The sequence below is a fragment of the Cyanistes caeruleus genome, chromosome 8 (assembly GCF_971803275.1).
Source record: "Cyanistes caeruleus chromosome 8, bCyaCae1.hap1.1, whole genome shotgun sequence".
Taxonomy (NCBI): Eukaryota; Metazoa; Chordata; class Aves; order Passeriformes; family Paridae; genus Cyanistes; species Cyanistes caeruleus.
This window is the reverse complement of record NC_141708.1, coordinates 1,410,224-1,425,000: the sequence shown is the minus strand read 5'-3', so window position 1 is coordinate 1,425,000 and position 14,777 is coordinate 1,410,224. Positions and strand designations below refer to the sequence as shown.

Here is a 14,777-nt window from a genome sequence, read left to right as displayed (position 1 = left end):
GCCTCACCTTGGACACCTCCAGGGATGGGGCAGCCTCATAAAATGAGCAAAACATTTGAATTAAACAATTAGAATTAATAATTAATTAATAATTAATTAATAATTAAACAGTTATCTCTTCACATATCACTTGCTAGGTCAGTCTGGGGTAGGGTGACAGGTTTAACATGACTTTAATAATAAACTCTCAAAATGGGTGAAAATCCACTCTCTTGCTTGGATTAATGGTTTGCACCATTGCCTGTTCTCAGGAAAATTCTGCAGTTTGAGTGTGAATCTGTTCTTCCCAGAACAGACTGAGTTTTCTGGCTCAGGTGGGAGCTGCTGCTGCAGTGGGAACTGCTGTTTTCCAGACAGGTTTGGGTATTTTTGAACTGTTGTGATTGAATGTTTTGTGGTTTTTTTACTAATAGTAATGACAGTGGGAACCAGTGAGTGAAAAAACAACAAGAAAAGTTGTCTGTAGTACCCCAGGCAGGCTGTGAAAAAGCTGCTGAGGAGGAGCAAGTGTTTATAACTGGTTTTGAATTTGCAAAACTCTGGGGGAAAAACAAACAAACAAAAGGAAAAGCAGAAGGAAAAAAAAAAAAAAAAAAGGCACAAAAATAAACCAACACCACAAACAAAAACTAACATTCCCAGCAGTCAGTGTTGAGGGGAAGGAGAAACCATTCTGTCTTTAATTCCTCTTAATCAAAGAGTTTAAAAAGGATGGAAAAACAGGCTGTGGGGTTTTCTGAAGTTCTCTGGCCCCAGGGTGAGATGCAGAGGGGACAGGAAGGGTCTGGCACTGGTCCCTCTGCTCTTCCCTCATCCATCCTGAATCCTGAGGGACTGAGCCCTTCACCAACACCAAAATCCTTGTTAGAGATTAGATACAAACATATATAAATATAATATTTATATACATAATACATATAGAAATACTATTTAGTGGAAGTGTCCCTGCCCATGGCAAGGGGACGGAATGAAATGATTTTTAAGGTTCCTTCCAAAGCAGATCATTCCATAATTCCATGATTATTAGTTAGAAGTGTATGATTTTACTTCTTTGGACTAATTCCCACCTTCAGTTACACTGTTAAAAGTTATGATACAACTGGTGTTGAAGTAAAAATTGATTATTTTCTCTCCATTATCCCCATGGACTGAACATGTTTGTATGGAGAATTAAGGTCCAGTGGGCTGGTGGGAGGGACCTCCGAGCATTTAGGCATTAACAAAAGTTCAGGGTGATTTATCTGTAAATACAGATATTTACAGGGTTGGGGCTGGGATGGAATTCCTCAAGAAGCTGTGGCTGCCTGTGGATCACTGGAAGTGTCCAAGGCCAGGCTGGACAGGGGCTGGGAGCAGCTGGGAGGGTGGGAGGTGTCCCTGGTGCTCAGGGCTCACCTGGAGGGGTTTTTGTGCTGACCCCACGCACAGGTGGGGACACAGGAAGGACAAAACCTGGAGATGCTCCCATTCATGGCTCTGCTGGTATCAGCCTCCCCAGGACATGGAGCTCTGGTGGAAGCAGAGAATTGCTGTTTGTTCCTTTTTATGTGGGGATTTTACAGCCCTTCAGAACTCTATTTCACAGCATTAAAGGCTGGCACTCAGTGAGGGCTGGGGGAGGTCGAGCCACCTCGGCTGGGCAGGTTGTGCTCACAGGCACTCACACTTGCAGACACTTTAATAACAGGATTTGGCACTGCCTCTTCGAGCTGCTTAAACTAATTAAAGTGTTTGCTCCCCACAGGATGAAATTGAGTTTTCAGATACATTTCCAAAATGATGTGCGTGATTGCTAAATATGTCATTCTTTTGAACTCTTCACAAGTGTTTTATGTCAGAGCAGAGGCTTGGATTTCTTCTGTGAAAAACATCCAGTGGCCCTGGCAAGTGGATAATCTGTGTCCCTGTGTGTGAGAGGAGGATAATCTGTGTCCCTGTGCCAGTCCTCAGGAATTTGGGCATCACTTGGGGCTATGCTGGGGCTGGGGGGCTCTGGAGCTGCCCCATCCTCCCTCACCTGCTCCGTGTCCAGGTGCACTTTGCTCCATTTTCTCCCTGATTCCAACAGGTTCCCAAAAAAGTTTCAGGTCCATCCCAACCTGCCAAAACTGAGGGTGAAAATAGGGGTTTTCTGCACTGGGTGTTGGTCATTTGAAAGATGCCATCGGGCAGTGACTCCCCAAGATCCCTGAGCAGGGAGGTTAAAGCTAATCCTGCCAGATTAAAAAGGTTAAAAAATAAGAAGGAGCTGTTTGATTTGAAATAAACCTTTCTGAAGGAATCACAGTAAACAAAATCTGTTTGCCTAAGGAAAGGCTCGTAGCAATCAGCCAGTAACACAACTGCTTGTGCTAATGAACCCAAAGCTGTTAATGTGGTTTCTTCAGTTAAATTGATTCATGAATTTTGAAGAGAACATTATCTAATGAATTTTCTTTGAATAGAAAGCAATTAAAAGGACAAATCAGTCTGATTAACCCCAAAGTCACCCTACTGCCACAAATGGTGTACAGTTTGAAATTATATCATAAAAAACTAGAGCAGATTTGCTATCTCTTTGCCCTCTACTAATCCATGTAAATTAATGAACAACAAAGTTAATTTCTTTGATGACCCTTTTCTCGTATCACCTGGATTATGCTGATGTTTAATTTGCTTAATGTTATAATAAAGACTAAACAGATTTTTTTCAATGAAGTGATTATCATTCCCTTCAGTTAAGAAGTGATTTTTATTATTTAACACACACATAACACCGTATGGGTTTCCTTTAAGAACAAAATCACATTTCTTTACCTTCCTACTGAAGGTAATCGATGTCTTTTTTGACAGCTAAAGAAAGAAAATGTTTTTAATCGGTTTGTTTCTTTGCCAGAGAGGGAGGCTGAGGCTCTCAGCTGGGGGAAGGAGTCTCTTCTCCTTTTTATTCCACTTTTTTAGTCACCAGCTCGCTCCTCTCAGTAAGTTCTCCACGAGTCACCTCCTCAGAGCTTTCCCAAGTGCTTTGGAAGAGCAAGAGGTGTTCAACCCACCTCCAATCCAGACAGATTGATCAGAACCTGACAGTGATCAGAACCTGTTGGAGTCTGGAATACAGAGTATGTGCCCTTGTTTCTGATACTTAGTTGTGAGATCTAGAAAAACATTGAATTTCACATGGAATGAAATTCATGAACATGTTTTCATGGTGATACATGAAAACAAATGTTAAAGTTAGATAGGAAAAGTGTAAGTGTATAGATTAGAAAGTTTTTTAAATCACTGGGTGAAAAAGTTAGTTTAGAGAACAAGAGACAGGATGAGGATTTAGGGTGTTGTCTCTTGTCCCTTCTTCTTTCTTCTTCATGTTCTTCTCCTAGAGGTTTTTGGGTGATAGTGAGTGATTGGATAGAAAATGCCACAGTGCATCACAGAGGTGATGGGTCATTGGGTCATTAAGAAAGATAATACACGTGTCTATTGTTAATTGGGTAAAAATAGGTATAAAGATAAAAGAACTGCGTATTTCGGGGCCATTTTGTGCATCAGACACGAAGAGTGCCACAAGGCCTGGTTTGTACCATCAGAAGAAAGAAATGTGCCAAACTGCAAAAATTAACCTTGTAACCAGCCTGGAGAGATCTGTCAAGTTTTGTGATCACCTGTTAATAAACACGAGAAACAAGATTCTAACGAGCTCAGGAGTTTTCTTCGAATTATAAGGACTGAGATAAGTGGGACTCCCCACGAGGGAGGATCCCAGAGGAATTCAGCCCAAAGGAGGCTGAGAGACTAGAGAAAAGTTGTATCCACAGAGAATTCAGCCCAAAGGAGACGAGGAGAGTGATATTACAAGAACCATCCCTTTTCCTTCCTTAAAACAATCCTGGGCTGAGTAACACCCTGAGATGCCAAAGAAAGCCTCTCCTAATGCATTTGCTTATTCATTATTTCAGCAATTGGCACACTTAAAGCAATTTGCTGCCGAATTAAAATTAAAATAATGGCCGAGACATTATATTTTTTTTTTTCCCCCTGTATCATTAAGGATGTGCAGGACATTCAAGGTCACAGCTCGTCCTTCCACTTGGCAGTGTGTGCAGTGCTGAGCAGTAGCTCGGGGGTCCCCACTAGAAAATGCAGGATAATTCGGAGTGTGCTGGCTCTAGGGCGTCTCTGCCACGTCCCAGCTGAAGTTGGAAATTAGCTGGAGATGCCAGGCCTTTGTCAGATAGGTACAGCCACTTATTCCTTCCCTTTTAATTTGACTCTATGCTAATTTCTACTCTGGCAATTTAATGGGAAAAGCCACATTGTACGAGCTAACGGGATAATTGTACTCCAAGCAAATTAAAAACATAGGAAAATCAAAGCCTTAAATCCCTTTTTTATAGTGATCAGTTACTCCAAGCGCTCTCTCTGATAATCATGTATTTAAATGCATTCATACAGGGCACAGGAACAGGACAGTGCATGGGGCTGTTCCAATTTAAATCAGAAAACGTCCATTGAGCCTCGCTTTGTGTTGGGTTTTTTGACTGTTCCATCCCAATTTCTCCAGTCAAGCAGTTCTCTCTCCCTCTGCCTCGCAGATTCCTTCACCAGGCAGGTGCTGTGGACCCTGCTGAAGGATGTGAAGTTTGGGGAGGCTGTTTCCTACAAGCAGCTGGCAGATCTTGCTGGCAACAGCCGGGCAGCCAGAGCCGTGGGAGGAGCCATGAGGAGCAACCCGGTGAGTCCACGGCACCTTCCAGCCCAAAGCTGCTGGGAGATGCTGAATTTAGAGAGCTCTGCGGGCTAAATGTCATTAGGTTAAATTTATCTGCTCTGGAAACTGGTCTGCCATGAGGAATACGGTCAGTAAGTGTTTTTAATCAGCAATAATGCACAGCTCGGTTTAGTGTGATTTATGCCCTACCATTTATGGGGTTGGGTTGGGAAGAGAAAGACTTCTGTTACTCACAGTTTGTTGTTCTCAAACTTCCTGACATATTTTTACATCAGGGAAGTCTTTCATCTTCCACATGGACCTCAACTGGCAGGTTCTGAGTGGTTCTGGTTGTGTTAGAAACAATCCATCCACCCTGGCATAAATACAATTGTGAAAACAAGGCCTGGAGCAGCCTGGGACAGAGGGAAATATCCCTGCCCATGGCAGGGGGTGGAATGGGATGAGTTTAAGGTCCCTTCCAACCCAAACCACTCTGGGATTCTGGAGGGGAGTTGCCTGAATTTGAGCCAGCTGGAGGGAGCAGCACTTTAGGTTAGTCCTGTGGATTTGGGGAAGATATTTCCTTATTCTAAGTGATGATCTGTGTCTGTTTTCCCTTTTCTTTGGGTTTAGCTTTAGGGGTTTAGGTGGCCCTGAGTCACCCTGGCTGGTCTCTGAAGCTGGTGAGTTGTTCAGTGGGTGCTGTACCCCGGTGGTCTGGCTTGGGGTCAGCCCCATGCTGCCCTGCAGGGTCTGGGGGCTCAGGTGGGTGTACCTGCACTGCCCCCAAACCCACAGAACCACAGAACCATTTGGGTTGGAAGAGACCTCAAAGCCCATCTCATCCCACACTTCCCCAGGGGTAGCAGCCAGCCAGGGAGACCCACACAGTTCCCTGTGGGGTTAAGCTTTGAGCCCACCCTGATGTTCCCAGCAGCCACCAGCTTTCCCTGTGAAGCAGCTGCTATCAGCAGCATAAGCAGTGTTTTGTCAATACCCTCACATTGTACTTGACAATACAAACTATTTTAATATGATGGAATGCTTTCCAATATAATCTGGTGTACATTAAGATAAGGCAATCCAATGCAAACCTACAGGAAACAGTTCTCAAAGAATAACAATCCAGTGTTGTGCAAAAGGAGATGTAATTGCTATCGCCTAGAAATGTACCCAGCTTTGCCCTCAGGCTGCAGTGGAGCAGCAGCATCCAAAGCAGCGGGAACAGCAGGTTGTGGTGTGAAAATTCCTGCTTTTTCCCCTGTGAGGAAGGATGAAAATAGTTCTGAAAATATACAGCAAAGCTCCTGCAATTTTTTTAAATGGGGTCCTAGTTATTATTGCCATTTCCCAGCCCATACCGTGGCTGCAGTGGTTTCTGTCCCCAGCAGAAAATTTTTAAGCTATAGTTATAGATAATAATGTATAGCTGTAGGGAAAAAGAGCTGTATTAATATAATACCACCTCAATATTTCATCATAGAAAGCTGATGATTAAAAAAAAAAAAAAAAAAAATGAAAAAAATCAGTGCTGTAATGAGAGTCCTGCCCATCTCAAAGCACAATTTTGCCACTGCTCATCTCCTGGAGGTAATCTGAAATTCCATCCATATTCCACATGCAAACACACACACACACACACACACATCGTCCTTATGCACTTCAGTGTGAGCAACTGCTCACTGCTCCTGGTATTTCCCACAGAAACGTCTCTGTGGTCCTTCACCTGTGAGCCATCACGTGCAGGCTGACTGTGCGTAATACACACGCATTTTATGCATGAGGTGAAAGATAAAGATAAAATGTGGCACTGCAGAAAACCCCCTCACCTTTGTTATTTCTATATATAAAGCCGTCAACTCTTGCGAAAACAGATTTTCTGACCCAATTTGCAACTCCGCGTTGCGGCCTCGTAGAAATCTGATTAAAGAAAATACTGAGAGGACCAGTGTGAAAAACCATGGGAGGTCAGGGATTGCTCCACAGCCACACAGGGTCTAAACCCTCATCCCAAACCCCAAACCCATCCCTGGAAGTGCTCAAGATGAGGGTGGAAAGGGCTTGGAGCAACCCGGTGTGGTGGTAAATGGATTTGTGATAAACCTGATTTAGTGAGGATGGTAGCACCAGGAAAAAGGGCCCTTTGAAATAACCCTGAGCTGGGCATCACATTGTGCCTCAAACACTTGGATAAAATCACAAACTCACCTTTCTCCAGCAGATCCCAGCACGTTTCTCCCTCCTATGAATCAAGGATTGACTTTTAGTCTGGGTAGTGTGCATTCCACAGGTTTCCCCTTGCAGCTGGGATGCTTCACATCATTCCTGGGCTGACCTTCAGCTTCATGAGAAGGTGGAAGAGGTGCCAGCAGCAGCTGCCTCATTTTGAGCCCAGGACAGGGTGGGGATGGCTCACCTTTCACGGGAGAGACTTCCCAGAGCTTGCTGTGGTTCACACTGATTGCAAGGTCTGTGGTCCTCAAAGGGAACCCATAAAGTTCAATTAAAAATCTCATTAGACTGGTAGAGGAGGATCAAAAAGAAATCACAGAAGCTCATGGGAAATGGAGAATGTTGGGCTGATTAGTCCAAGGCCATCCTAAATGAGTGTTCTGTGCCTTAAATAAGACGTCTTCAGCGGTCTGAGCACGGCACTTGGAGCTGCCTGTGCTGGTTTGTGCTCTTCCTTGGGTTCCCCCCAGCCAGGGGCACAGCCTGATCCTGGCACCAATCTATCCTAAATCCAGGCTGTTGCACCAATCCATCCTGAATCACAGATAAAACGTTGAGCTGGATCGTGGATATTCAACCAAAGTGTTTTGAACACCGGGGGAGCAGTCGTGGGTTTGTGAGAAAGTTGTGATGGGTGGAGCTGAAGCTCTGTGGATGATGGAAGTAGCTGTGTGTTCATCCATTGAATCAGGGAATGTCCTGAGCTGGAAGGGACCCTCAGGGATCATCCATTCCAGCCCCTGGCCCTGCCCAGACCCCCCAACAATCCCCCCTGTGTATCCCTGGGGCGCTGTCCAAAGGCTCCTGGAGCTCTGGCAGCCTCAGTGCCCATTCCCTGGGGAGCCTGGGCAGTGCCAGCACCTCTGGGGAAGAACTTTCTCCTACTGTTTTCATTCCCAATCCTTTGGTGGCCAGTGATAACCCGAGACCCACGCTGGGTCACATCACAGGATTTGTTTCTGCTGGGGAAGAGGTGGAGGAAAAGCAGAGGGTGGAACTGGATGATGTCTAAGATCCCTTCCAGTCTGGGACTCAGTGACGTGAGCAAACCACAGGACTGGTTTTTGCTGAGTGTGTCTCAGTGATCCCTCAGCTGTTTCCATCACAGCCTGGCAGAGCCAGGCAGATTTGGGAGCTCCCCAGCCATGCCATGGGACAGCTCCCTCACCTCAACCCAGACACTGGGAACATCCAGAGTGCAGGAATTTCCTAAAAGCACTTCTGAGTGATCAATCCTGTGGGCAGGGAGATTTTTCCCCTCCTTTTTTCCCTAAACAAACTCATTCTGGAGGAGTTGCTTTATTCACAGATCGCCAGGAGCGTTAATGACCGGCCCAGCCTTGTTCTGCCACTCACCCAGATGGCTGTTGATAAAGATTTAGCATCATGTTCCGAGTGTCAGGGCTGTCAGTAGTGCTGAACCATTTGACCAGAAGAAAAAACGCACAGGGAGCTATTGATTACAGCTTCTCAGTGTCACTTGTTCACCAGGATTTAGGTATTGATGAGGCTGCGAGTGAAAACAAGCTCTTTCCCTTGTGGGCCTCTACCCAGAAGAACAAAAGCGAAGTTGGAGAAAATATTCAGCTGGTGCCCGAATCAGAGGGATTCCAGCATCGATCCGAGGGCTCCTTCATGTTATTTTTTTGTTGGAGACAAATCTCTGGGTTTGGAAGTTTTATAGCATTTGAGGTAGGGGCTGTGTGTGTGATGGATTCGTGGAGGAGAGGAATTAGATTTCACAGCATGAAGATTTCAGCGGCGCTATAATATTATGAGCTGCTTGGTTATTGATAAAAATTACATTAAATGTAGCTGAGGCATTAAAGCTCCAGACTGGGGTAGTTCTCCCTCTAAAATGTCCTTAGGGCCCTAATAAATTTTAGCAGGTTTAATTATTTTAGTAGGCTGAACATTGTCACCACAATTAAGCCAAACTGAAGCAATATTCAATATTTTTAAATTACAGCAGTGGTTTGGTCTTTGTACCACTTCTACATCCAGAGCTGTGGAGGGTGACGGATGGCTGCTTGGGCTGGGACAATCTCAGCATGGAATTCTTTGTTTTGGGCATGGAAAAAGTGGCATTAATTTCATACCTCCTCTTTTTGCTTGGTTGGTGACAGCCCAACCCCATTTCCCTGTGCTGTGAACAGGTCCTACACCCACCCAGGGATCATCCAACACCCCACACCTGAAAATAAAGTATTTTTTGGGTTTTTTTTTTCTCCACCAAGATTTATAGCCTTGCCACCAAAATCTGCTGCTTTGCTGTGTGTATTTTTAAAGAATTCCAAATGAACCTCAGAGATGTTTTACAGTGTATTATTATGGCTTTGTCACTCAAGCCAAGCCTCCTGCAGTAACTGCAGGGAGTGGAAAGGCAGAAAAACCCCAAACCAGAAAAACACTTGCAAAAAAAAAAGAAAAAACAACCCCAATTTCTTTGAAGAAGTCATAAACCAACTGTGGGGTGGCCTGGCAAGGAGCAAAGCTTTTATTGGTACTCACTGGAGTTGTGACAGATGGATTAATCACTCGAGGCATTGCCACCTCCAAATAAAATAGATATTGGAAGCATTTTTTAATTTAAACCTTGATCAACAATAAGCACCTGTGTGTATTTCCATTTAATGTGGGCTGAGATTAGGATTTTAAATTTCAGGCATTGAAATTAGTTAGGTAAACTGAAAGAACACCCCCCCCCAAAAAATAAAAAACCTCTCAATTTATGGTCTGGCCAGTAGCTGCTCAGCTACTTTGGGGTTTGTGTATCCCAGGCTCAAATATACCACAGTGCTTGAACTGTATGATTAAATGGGATTAAAATAAGTGAGGGTAAAGTATGTAATTTGTCTGAGTGTCTACACAGAAATAAATTACAATTTTTTGACTTGAAATATCCAGATTTGTGAGAACTGCCCTTTTGGGTGAGTGATTGTTGTCCCAGCTCCACCATTGCAATGCCATTACTATGCAGTTACCAAAACACAGCCGTGATTAGAGATGATGTATTGCAGGTTTTATGGTGTGTACTTCAGCTATGATAATCACCTGTAATAAAAAATAAAAATAAAATAAAAAAAAAGCCCCACGTTTATGTTCTCCTCTGCATTATCAGTCCATTATGTAACTTCTGGCATTGATTTTGCAGAATCTGTGCTGTGTGGTTATAAATGATAGGGAGAGGAAGGCAGAGAGGGGAAAAAAACAATTCTTAAAATTGGTTAGGTTGGAATCAAACTTCTCCTGTTGGAGGTTTTGAAAATTCACAACCCATTTTGGATTGACTTGCTGCTGAAAAATAAATAGTGCCTTGGTCTTCCAGAGAATTTCTCCAGGGTGCACAGGGAGGTGCCACAGCAGGAAGAGGATCTGCTGGGGAGCTGAGGCACTGGGATCTCTTCTCAATAATCTGTTTTTTCCCAGATGTCTTCTAGTCTTGGGATGATCATGGCATCCATGAATGGGTTGAGTGGGAAGGGACCTTAAAATTCATCCCATCCCACCCTGCCATGGCAGGGACACCTTCCCCTGTCCCAGCTGCTCCAGCCCCAATGTCCAGCCTGGCCTTGGGCACTGCCAGGGATCCAGGGGCAGCCCCAGCTGCTCTGGGCACCTGTGCCAGGCTCTGCCCACCCTGCCAGGGAGCAATTCCTGCCCAGTGCTCAATTTAAATAATTCTTCATGTGCATTTTGTGTCTGTGAGGCTTCGTTCCCCACCCTGGGCACTGAGAGCTCAGCTGGGGCAGGGCAGCAGAACCTGGTGCTGCAGGGAAGATTTTACATATGGGATTTAATATCTCAGGTTTATCATATTAAAGACTTTACATTATTTTTACGTATTAAAATTCCTGTCCATGTCTATTTTTTCCTAAGACCTGGGGTGGTCTCCAGGGCTGGTGATGGGCTCTGTGCTCTGCCAGGAGCACAGCCCTGATGTGGCTGATCCATGTCCCTGTGAACCCAGTGCCAGGCATCTGCTGGATTTGGGAGTGCTGGATTTACACACTCAAGGAATCACAGCATCACTCAGGCTGGGCAAAACCAACCCCACCGAGCCCAGCCCGTGGTGGATCCCCACCAGGGCGCTGAGAGCCTCATCCCGTTACTCCTGGCTCCCCTCGGCCTCACCCTTTGCTCCTCCCGGATTTTGGGGTGTTTTGCAGATCCCCATCATCATCCCGTGCCACAGGGTGATCCTCAGCAGCGGGGACACGGGCAGCTACGGCGGGGGACACCTGCTGAAGGAGTGGCTGCTGTCCCACGAGAAGCTGCAGAAGGAGAAGCTGGCGCGCGGCGGCGGCCGCTAACCGGCCACGGCTCCCTGCCTTGTAACAAGCTCTCAGAGCACCCAGCAGAACTCAGAAAAATGGTAAATATTTGAGTGACATATAAATATAATGCAACATCCAAAGTGAAATGTGTGGTGGCACCACTGTATTAAAAAAGCGGGATGCGTCCTGGGGGAGGCAGCTCGGCTGCCCTTTCTTGTTTTTACATTTTACAGCAGAATGACTACAGCGATCCAGGCCTGTTGTGCATGGATTTTGTTCCCATCTCCAGCCCTGTCTTGTTCTATTTTTAATGTCCATTAAAGCAGGGATAAGGGAGTGGGAGGGACGTGGCAAATGTGAGGTGGAAGCTTCCCCCGAGGAGGCGTCTGGCTCCTGGCAGGGGCTGCCCAGCCTGGCACACCCTGCCCAACTCCCCCTCCCCAGTTTGGGGCATAAAATTGTGTTTTACCTCAACAGGAGTTAAAGGAGCACAGTGAGATCTCTGCAAAAGCAGCTGTTGAATTCCTTACTCCTGCCTTTTCTTTTTGGACTGAGAGATGGGAAATTATTTTTTCTTTTTTGCCTAGAGCAGGGGAAGAGATGTTGCTGACAAATTGTGTATTTTGGATAAGCAGTTTATTAGAGATATTAGAGATAAGTTTATTAGAGTTTATCAGAGATAAGCAGATTAGCCAAATTCAGCAAAATACTGAAAAGCTCATCGTAGTTGCTTCCTTAGCAGAGGCACATTCCTCTATCATTTGAGTTTTCCTTCAGATTTCCACATTTCTCTGTTATCCAAAGCTTTATTTCCCGCAGCCTCTCCTTGGAAGGGTTCAAGAGACATTAAAGCTAAATTTTGAGGTGGTTTTAGCAGGGTTCTCTGCAAGTACGAGCCACCAGAAGCTGAAATTTCCAGTATGGGAATCGTAAATTGTAACATGGAAATACTGATTTTTTTATGTGTTTTATCATATTTTCATGGATGTCTCTTTAGAAAGGCCATTGCTGCCCCCCCAAAAAATTATCATGTGGCATTGTGTTAGTTAATCCAGGATTATTGATACCTCGGAATTACTTCAATAAAAAATCTGCTTTGCATGTGCAAGTGTCTTTGGGTCTGTTTATAAATAAAACACAGGGTGTGATATATGGGGAAAATAAACTATACCCCACTGTACAATATAAAGCTGTATTTTTATCAAGGGTTTCTCGTGGCGATATAAACCACAGAAGCAAAGCTCAAGTGGTTTGTACGTGTCACCAGAACCCCGAGATAAAAATACTGCCTTATAATATGTACAGTTTGGGTGTATTTTATTATTTTTTTATATCTCTAATACATGCTGCCACCGAAAGCAGGCGGCAGCAAACGTCAACTTTAACCTTTCCCACATTTGCATCCCTCCATGGGTTTTTTCCCCAGGTATTTGGGTTTTTTCAGGGATGTGACTTTTTTGTGGGGATAGGAAGTGCTGGGATTGGGGGAGGTAATGCCTTTCCCAGGGAAAACAGCCAACTTTGGGAGTGAAATCCTGTTCTGGGTCAGGGGTTTGGGGTGGGCAGGGACAGGCAGGGATGGGGCAAGGAGGGGATGGACAGGGAGAGTCAGGGATGGACAGGGACAGGGACAGGGACAGGGACAGGGACAGGGACAGGGACAGGGACAGGGACAGGGAGGGATGGATTGGGGACAGGGACAGTCAGAGATGGAGAGGGACAGGTGAAGGTGAACAGAGATGGGCAGAGATGGGGAGGGGCAAGGACAGGAAGAGATGGACGGGGGACAGGGACAGACACAGACACAGACACAGACACAGACACAGACACAGGGACAGGGACAGGGACAGACACAGGGACAGGGACAGGGACAGGGACAGGGACAGACACAGGGACAGGGACAGGGACAGACACAGGGACAGACACAGACACAGACACAGGTAAGGGACAGACAGGGACAGACACAGGGACAGCGGTGCAGTTCGGGCGCTGCCCGACAGAGGGCGCGCGGCGCAGGGCCGGGGGCCGGGTCCCCCCAGTTTTTGGGGTCTGGGGGGGAACGAGGGGGACTGGGGTGGGCTTTGAACAGAAATAACCCTGGACATCCAAACATGCATCTGGCATTAATGAAATACATGTATTTGTGTGTGTGCATATCGACATGCATCCATATATCCATATCTACATAAACTATATGGACATAAAAATTTTGTATATATTTATATATATATGTATATATATACAATATATTGTGTGTATAAATAAAGTAGTAATAAGATAAAATAATGCAGCCCCAAGGAGGTGCAGGGATTGGGGTTTGGGCTGGGTTTGGGTCACTCTCTGCCCCCACAGATGCCCAGGGGTGCCCATCCCGTGGGTGCCTGGAGCTGATGGAAGCACCCCACACTCAGGGGTGGGACAGACCAGCCCCTGCCCCCTGGCAGGCACCAGCACTGTGCTCTTCTCCTGGGACCTGGGTTCCCCTGCCCTGTCAGTGTCCCCCTGCAGCCTGGACACGCTCATGGCACATCCTGGCCTGCAGCATCCCAGACCATCACGCTGCTCCAGCCCTTCCCAGGCCAGGGATAATGAAAGATTCAAAAATAATATTTGTTTTGGCGGAATTACATTGAGAATGAAATAGATGCCCTTGACCAGGGAAGAAGCTGAATTTTGCAGCAGGTTCTTTTCTTTTTTTTTCCCCATACAAACAAGCTCTGCAGCCAGTCCAAGACAAATGGGAATATTTCTGAAGGACTCTCTTGTATTTCCTGCATCAGATTTGCAGCAGAACTGCAGCCACACTGGTTGTACTGTTCGATGAAAAATGCAGATTTCTCCCCATGTATCAATCCCAAATGGAAAAGGGCCCCAGGCCTCAGGATTGTTACAGATCACTTCCATGAGTTTGTGGCATAATGAGCTCAGACTGGAGGCATCTTGAACAGAAAAGCGATTCATTGGCGTGGTGGGGACCTTCCTCAATATGTGCCCAAATTTCCTGGTCTTTGGAATTAGAGGAATTAGTCATCTGATAGGGGCGAGAAAGATCTGGCTCTTCAAAGTTTCCATCTCATTTTTTTTAGGCAGTTCTCAAGCATCAGTAACTTTTTTTTTAAGTGATAATTGATATTTTCTTTGTCAGCGGAATTGCTGTTGCTGGTGGGACACACCATTAGCCAAATTATGTTAAATTATCAATGAGTGGTGATTTTAAACTATTGTTACTTTTAACATCTATTGATATCATTATTTTCATTATTATTATCATTACTATTATGATCTTTAAGATCCCTTTCAACCCCAAACCATTCTATGCCACTACTACTACTATTATTATTATTATTATTATTATTATTATTATTATTATTATTATTATTATTTCTTCTTCTAGAAAAGCCACAGATTGCTACTTTAAACCATTTTTTCTCATATCTTAAATTACAATCATCTATAAACATTGTGTTGCACACAGCTCCAAGAGACTTGGTATTAACATGGTTATTTATTGGGAAAGGTTACAAAGCTGCTTCCTTAAAGAAAACACAAAAAAATGAGTAAACCTTTAGAAAATTCCT

General features: G+C 45.0%; 1 protein-coding gene across 14 annotated transcripts in view; it reads left to right on the top strand.

Moving 5' to 3' along the window:
- Window positions 1–12,300, top strand: part of MGMT (O-6-methylguanine-DNA methyltransferase) — a 141,389-nt gene extending 129,089 nt beyond the window's left edge. For 8 of the 14 annotated variants that reach the window (XM_086901187.1, XM_086901181.1, XM_086901180.1 and 5 more), the window contains 2 exons: window positions 4,572–4,711; window positions 11,092–12,300. In XM_086901187.1, coding sequence (XP_086757313.1) covers window positions 4,572–4,711; window positions 11,092–11,309 — 358 coding nt within the window. In that variant the 3' untranslated portion in view covers window positions 11,310–12,300. Of the gene's footprint in view, window positions 1–4,571; window positions 4,712–8,413; window positions 9,211–11,091 lie in introns of those variants that run through there. The other 6 variants (XM_086901176.1, XM_086901179.1, XM_086901177.1 and 3 more) reach the window with 3 other exon arrangements.
- The last annotated feature ends 2,477 nt before the right edge of the window (window positions 12,301–14,777 follow it).